Here is a 7,587-nt window from a genome sequence, read left to right as displayed (position 1 = left end):
CAGTTTGATAGCTGTCATCACCCTCTGTTACTTTTCAGATTTTATTAACATTAAGTGTGCTAATTTTTTGTTTACCCTAAAGCAATTCTGGAAAGAAAACTTACTTTAAAATTGAACAGAAAAACTATTATGGAAGACGCTAAGCTCACATTTGTTAAATTTGTACTCTTGAAAAGACATGTATAAAATGCAGATTATGAACTGCTCTGCATGATTTCCTTTGTTTAGATTTTGAAGCCATTTGACTGCCACAAAGATCCTACAGCCTCCAAAGATGCTGCTACATCTTCTAACATAGGTGATATGTAAGATGTAGAGAAGAATTTCAACACTTCCGTTAAAGATTATACATAGCACTGAACCACATATCCTGTCGACACTGCACTTGCCGCGTCTAGCAAAAAAGCTAAACAGACATAGGCCGCGGTAGACTTGGGGTTTCTTAGCACAAACAAGGTGGCTAATCGTGGCTTAATTAGAGGCATCAGTTAACTTCTGTGATCGCTATGAAAATGCTGGTGTAAGGCCTTCGGGAGACGATGGAGAAGAAATGGATGTACTGTGCTGTCTACTCCATCATCCAGATACATTTTGTCAGGGGTAAGCCTTCCAGTTGTTCTTTCTTGTCAAGTTGGCCATTTTAAGAGTGAAGGGTGCCTCTGTTTATTTAAAATGCCTATGACTGCTGCTGAAATTAATCACCAAAAAACCCCAGATCTTCACTAAGATTTTTAGTTATGTATTTAAGTGACAGCTATTGAAGAGATGTTAGACTCTAGCAATGATTACTAATGAATACTGAAAACAAAAATGAAATAGGTGCTTTGTGCCCCTGCTCGGAGACATTTTCACCCATTTCCTTCCTGAACAGATCTCTGGAGTAATTGCACAAGTGTGCTTCTTGGAAATGAAATGCTCTCCAAATGGTAGTCAGAACAACTTCAGAATACTAAAAACTTCTCAAAGCCCTCCATGCTCAGAGCTCCTTGCTCAACTTTTTCTTTCTCTCAAGTATCTTTTTTCCTGTTAGATAAAATAAGCATTTCCCCTAAATACTAATGACTTTGGGTGTTGAACATATGCTGAATTTTAATGAAGCATGTTAGTGGGTGGACCTGGGAGACTGAGCGGAGTCCTTAAGATCTGGGGAACCAATACCTATAGGGCTTACTTTAAAATAGCAGAAGGAAAGATCAGTTTTGCATACCATCGTGTGAGCATATTACAGCGAGCCAGAGTGCCATAAGAATTAACTGCCTTACAGATAAAGTTACCAAGATTTTAAGAATTTCTAAATCAGAGGGGACTGGGGAATATAGAGCTGTCCATAGGATCAGAGGCATTTTGTCAGAGCAAGGAGAGCTCACAGGGAGTTACACTAACTAGACTAACCTCTGCCTCCCCAAGCTTTTGCATCCATAAAAGTATAATAATTCCCATTTGTCAAGTACCTGTGAGAGGCTCCTATCTTCTCAGATGCCTGTCATCTTTTTATCATTTCCCTTTGTGAGCTTCAGTGGTACTTGTCACAATAATATATCATTCCTGTAACAGAATTCCATGTTAATTCTAAAACTGAGGCCTATACTATTGAAGGCATGTCAGAGACTCAGTGCTTAACATAGTTCAAGTACACTATACTATTTGATCAGAGAGCTGATGAGAGGAACTCTTCTTTTTTTTATTTCTATTATTTCAAAGCACTGATTATAGATAGAACTAACAAATGTATTTTTTTTTTTGTCCTTAGTGGAAGCTCTACTTTCCACAGAAATATTTCTTCCTTTCTTCCCCCTTAGGGCCCCTAATTACAAAGAAATGGAGGCCCTTTCCTTCCTCATATTTCAAAAGTCAAATTTCCTGCCCTTCTCAACTAATTTGGGGGTAGAGTTGGAAGGTATAGGTTTATAGAAAGAGCACAAATTCTAAGCAGCCAAATTCATGATCTTTACTGGACATATGTCTGTGACTTGGAGCAAATCATTTAATCTCTTTCCTCTTTGACAACAAGTGTTAACAGCATCACTCTTCGGTATGTGAGGAGAATTAAACAAGCTAGCATGTGTAAAAGTCTTTTGGACACATGCATTAGTAAAAGTTGCTGTATACATATTATTATGTTTGCAATTTCAGAAAATACCACCAGTGTTATAGGCAGCTGTTGATTTATAATTTTACCCCACCCCCCAAAAAGCCAATTACATAAATGCAAGAATTATTGTCATAATAAGTTTGCTAGGGGACTTTAATTTTTAAGTCCCCTAATTTTATTCATAGGTAGTCAGAGAAAACCAGATAAAGGGATAGTCAGAACTCAGTCTGTTCATCTAGTGCCCTTAAGGAAAGGCCTCTTTATTGTTATCAAGTTTCATGCTTGTGCATTTGGATCAGGCACAAACTCTCTTCTGCTCCTACTGCAGCCAGCGAGAAGCTTCCTCACCTCACCAATGTGGTCAAGGATTTAAATTAAGAATCATTCCATTTGAATTATACAAACTGATGCTCCTGCCTTTCTTATCAGGGATATGGAAAGAAGCACCCAATGCAGAAGATGTTTATGTATCACCTGGCTCTAATGTCAGCCTGATCTGCCAAGCCCAGAAGGAAGGCTTAGTGCAGGTGCAATGGAGCAAGATCACCAATAAAGAAGACATGATTGCCGTTTATCATCCCACTTATGGCTACTACTGTGCCAACCAGAGTGCCAACCAGGGTTCCTGTAAGTCACTGGTGGCTTTGAAAGTAATGCCCGAAGTGTCAGAATGGACTCTGCACTTAAGGAACATGTCCTCCTCACTCAGTGGGAAGTATGAGTGCAGCATTACTCTGTATCCGGTGGGCATTCAAAAGAAAATCTTCAACGTGCACATTCAGAAAACTGGTAAGTCTGATACATGGAGGGCAGGTGGTTCTTGTTTCATGAGCTCACATTCCTTCAACAGATACTCCTCGTGCATCAACCCTGTGGCCGGCAAGGAGCTAAGTACACAGATGGAGCAGAGACAGGAATCCATCACACATACTGCATAACAGGCATAAGTGAGAAGAACTGCAGCCATCTTGTGGCTGCCTCTGCAGCATGGCAGAGGCCAGGGAAATTGAGCCTGAGAAAGCAATACCTCCACTGTAGTCTGAAGAATGAGTACATCTGAGGAAGCAGGTACATGATGGGCACATGCTGGTGGGCCTGCTGTGCAGAGACTCAAGGCCAGGGGGTAGATAACGATGATAATGGACCATAACTCTACCTGCTCCCATGTATCCAAGGTGTAAATTTTCATCAAAGAGCCATGGGAAGATATTGAAATAAATCTTTTTAAAAAAAGATTTATTTATTTATGCATACAGAACTGGGGTACAGTACAGTGTGTGAGAGGCCAGAGGTGCAGTGGTGCAGAGTGGCGAGAGGCTTCACCAGAGACAGAGTGAGGAGCAGAACAGGCCGACTGGCGAAGTACACTGCTGAGGGGAGCAGTGGGCAGGTCAGGAGAGGTCTGCTGCGCCTTGTGGGTCACCTCCAGGGCAGGGATCGAACTCATGCTGAAGTGGCTGTAGCTTCTTAGTGCTGTGCTTTAACCTGCCGCGCCACTAGGGAGGGCCCCATATTGAAGTGTTTTAAACAAACAAACAAAAATGGCATAGTATTTGGAGCTTGATTGTATTTGTTTTATAAAATGATTGTGTGGGTTTCAATATGAGAATAGAGTGAAGATGGACAAGAAGAAGGTGGACATTAAATAGGAGATGAGCCCAAGAAAGACAGAATGATAAAAATAGGTTAAATTCTATGTATTGAGCATAAGACAGATAGTAATAGAGTGGGTGTGGCAGTAAGAATGAAGGGGGGAGAAAAATTGAAGGTGTTGTTCAGATACCTGGCATGCACATCAATTGGTAGAACCAGTCATTGAAAGGGGAGCACGGAAGGAGAGCAGGGCTGTGGGGAGAATTTATAAAAGTGGCTTAGGGTAGATTCCGTATAGGGCAGGTGAAGAAGCGTGGAGGCTGTCAGACATGCAGCATTCATAAAAACTTGCTTTAGAGGTCCACATTTGGAGGCAAGAACCTTAGGCTTAAGTACAAGCTTTCTCTGAATAGAAGTGAACTTTGTCTGGTCATGTAAATTCTCTGTGCCCATCTGGAAAAATGTTGATAATGACACCAACCTTAAGTTATTTGACCCTAACATAAATGATTTCTACTTCTTCTAATGGAAAAGAATTAAAATGAAAGCCAACAAATGGAAAATGTACTAGAAGTGAATTTTTTTTAATTATTCATTTGTTTTATTATTATTATTTTTAAAGATTTATTTATTTGTGCGTACAGAACTGGAGTACAGGCCAGAGACTCAGGGGTGGCAAAAGACTTCACCAGAGACAGAGTGGGGAGCAAAACAGGCAGATCGACAAAGTACACTGCTGAGGGGAGCAGCGGGCGGGTCAGGAGAGGTCTGCCACGCCATGTGGTCACTTCTTGGGCAGGCGGGAATTGAACTCATGCGGAAGTGGTTTCAGCTTCTTAGTGCAGTGCTTTAACCCGCTGCGCCACCAGGGAGGGCCCATGAATTTTTTTTTTTTTAACTCAGAGGCAAAGTGGCCTGTTAATATAAGACAAAATAATGACTCGTGGAAACTATGCTAACTGAGTCATGGAAAGGTCCAGGACAAGAAACCTATGTGGATTTGTTATCTTTACTTTTTATCAAGAGATAAGACCAGGGTATTAAAACAACCTACCTTCCTCTAGGAATTCCTCCACTATTATCTTAAAATGCCCTGCTCTACTGCTATTTTCTAGAGGAAAACAAAAACTATTCAATTGGGGATGCAGTGGGGTTGAATGAAGAGAAATACAGAAAATCTGTATAGACATGTTCAGCTATACACTCTGTAGAGTCAGGAAGCTGCGATTTGAATGTTGGCTCTGGCACTTAGAATGTGTTTCCTCTATGCCAGGTTATTTCAAGTCACTAATTTTTTTTTTCCTTACATAATAGATATGGATAATTATAGTACCTTCTTCATATTTTGATGGTTAAATGAGATAATTTGTATAAGGCACTTGGTATAATTCCTGCCAAAGGGTACTAAGAGTTAGGTAAGTGATAGTTTTCATTAAGAATAGTAATAAGAATAATGAATAAACGCTGTTTATCCTTTCTTATCAAAAGTGAATGCTCTTCCCTTTCTTTTTATTTGCCTCACTCGGAACCCAAGAGGACATTTGTCAGTCATTAGCACAGAAACACATTGACCTTGGCTTTAGATATCGGTTTTGTACCTCTCAACCTAAATCTGCACATTCTGTTACATATCTGAGGAGCTAATAGTTTGAGAATCAGTAACATGAATTGAAATACCCTATTGGAAATAGGATACGGGGTGGCTCAAGACATGAAGGCAACAGTGAAAAACTCACATGTGACCCAGGAAGGAGAGCAGTGTTGCCATTCAGGTAGACACTTTTCTTAAAGGACAAAAGCAGAGGCAGCTAAATTGGAGCTACTAAGCGCTGCCAGTCACTGGGAAGGTAGAAGCCACAGCTACATGCTTTGTGTCATCTGGGACTTCCCCAGACTTCTGATTACCATCTTGCTGTTTTTAAAACAGAAGGGGAAAAAAAATGGACCGTAAGTGAATGCCTGGTATATTAAGGGGTAGTCGCCGAACACACAACAGGCAGTTGCCATCCGAAAGCCGGTGACTCAGGCTCCCCCTTCTGCTTTTGCTTTTCGCTCGCTTCTCCCACTTGTACTATTGCCCTCTTACATCCTGGTGAGATCCCCAGACTTGCTAGCTAGTTGGGTAAGCAAAGCATACATGAAACAAAAATTTATGAAGTGCAAAGAGAAATGAAAAGAGAGCTCCTTTGTAAACACTGAAATATTAAACTGCTAAAAAAAAAAAAGAAAAAGAAAGAAATATTAAACTGCTAAAAAAAAAAGAACAAGAAAAAGAAAGAAAGAAATATTAAACTGCTAAAAAAAAAAAAAGAAAGAAAGAAAGAAATATTAAACTGCTGAGGGGCCACAGTGGTTGGAACCACTTCCTGTTTCTGTTCTATTGTTATCTGAGTCACTTTTCTCTTTCTCTGCTCACTAATGAGTGTGGCTGCATCCCATGTTCCAGAAGATGCCACAGAGGGAAGTTGTAGTCTTTTTACTATATTTTGCTCCTGCCTGTATTCCTGTGCTCTAAGGCCGTAGATGAGAAATATAGTAAGCGGTTTAGCATTTCTTCTTTTTCATTTTGGGTTGATAGGGTTTTTTTGGTTATTGCAAGAAATACAGTTCTCTAAATCTTGGGTTATTTTTATAGTCTATCATTTGTAGCAGAATATAATCTTGATAATCTGATAATCTTAGTCTAACTACATGCTATTATCCTAGTGTGGCGGTAGGTGTTAACCAAACTTACTATGGTAATCACTTTGCAATATAGACACATATAAAATCATGTTTTACACCTAAAACTAATACAATGTCAACTATATCTTAATAGAACTGGGGGAAAAAATCAAAGACTGTTTCTAGCAGGGTATTAGTATCTCACTAATATCAATCAACTTTTCATGTTGGTCATTGATGGTCTTGGGGAAAATATCTATTCATTTATTCTGACCACATTTAAAGGTTGCATTGTTTTTTGTTTGCTTGTTTGTTTTTCCGGAATTGCGTGCGTGCGTTCCTTAGCCATATTTAACCCCTTATCAGATATGTGATTTGATAATATTTTCTCCCATCCTGTTGCCTTTTCACTTTGCTGATATTTGTAGTTTGATGTAGTCCCACCTGCTTACTTTTGCTTTTGGTGTCAACTACAAAAATAATCATTGCCAGGGCTGATGTCCAAGAACAAACTTACTGAGTTTGACATGTATGGAATTTCTATTTTTAATTTTCTGAAGAATATCCCTGCTGCTTTTCCTTTACTGTGTATCAAGCTTCCTTTGTCTACACATCTTCTCCAATGCATCATTTCTTATCTTTTGGATAATAGTCATTTCACAAGTGAGAGGTGATATCTCATTGTTTTAATTGTATTTCTCTAATAATACATTTGATGAGCAGCTTCTCATGTGCTGCTGGCTATCTGTATGTCTTCTTTGGAGAAGTGACTCATCAGATATCCTCTGCCCGTTTTTTTATCCAATTGTTTGTTTTTATTTTTCTGATTTGTGAGTTAATTACATATTTTGGGTGTTACCCCTTGTTCCACTGGATTTTCAAAGATTTTCTCCTATGCAGTAGGGTATCTTTTTATTGTGCTAATAGTTTCTTTTGTTGTGCTGAAGCCTTTTAGTTTGAGGTAGCCTATTTGTTTATTTTTGCTTTTGTTTACAAAATTTAAAGTGGATTAAAGATTTGAATATAAGACCTAAAACCATTAAACACATAGAAGAAAACAGGTGATAGGCTCCTTCACATTGGCCTTAGAGAGCTTCTTGGGAATTTTATTCCAACACTAAAGGAAACAAAATGTTTGAAAATAAGCGACAGAAATCGGCTGAATGGAAAGGGCAAGTTTCATCAGATGATCCATGTACATTCAATCCCTGAAATCAAAAGTCTAATCCTACCACCCC

At 39.2% G+C, this 7,587-nt stretch overlaps 1 protein-coding gene across 1 annotated transcript in view; it reads left to right on the top strand.

Annotated features, from left to right (window-relative positions):
• The first annotated feature begins 539 nt into the window (after positions 1-539).
• Positions 540-7,587, top strand: part of CD96 (CD96 molecule) — a 60,640-nt gene continuing 53,592 nt past the window's right edge. Inside the window, exons 1-2 of the mRNA XM_012730539.1 lie at positions 540-600; positions 2,522-2,905. Coding sequence (XP_012585993.1) covers positions 540-600; positions 2,522-2,905 — 445 coding nt within the window. The remainder of the gene's footprint in view (positions 601-2,521; positions 2,906-7,587) is intronic.

Source organism: Condylura cristata, unplaced genomic scaffold (assembly GCF_000260355.1).
Source record: "Condylura cristata isolate star-nosed mole 26May11 unplaced genomic scaffold, ConCri1.0 scaffold00003, whole genome shotgun sequence".
In the NCBI taxonomy this organism is placed as follows: domain Eukaryota; kingdom Metazoa; phylum Chordata; class Mammalia; order Eulipotyphla; family Talpidae; genus Condylura; species Condylura cristata.
Note: the sequence above shows the minus strand (reverse complement) of the source record. Positions and strands in the feature narration are given on the sequence as shown.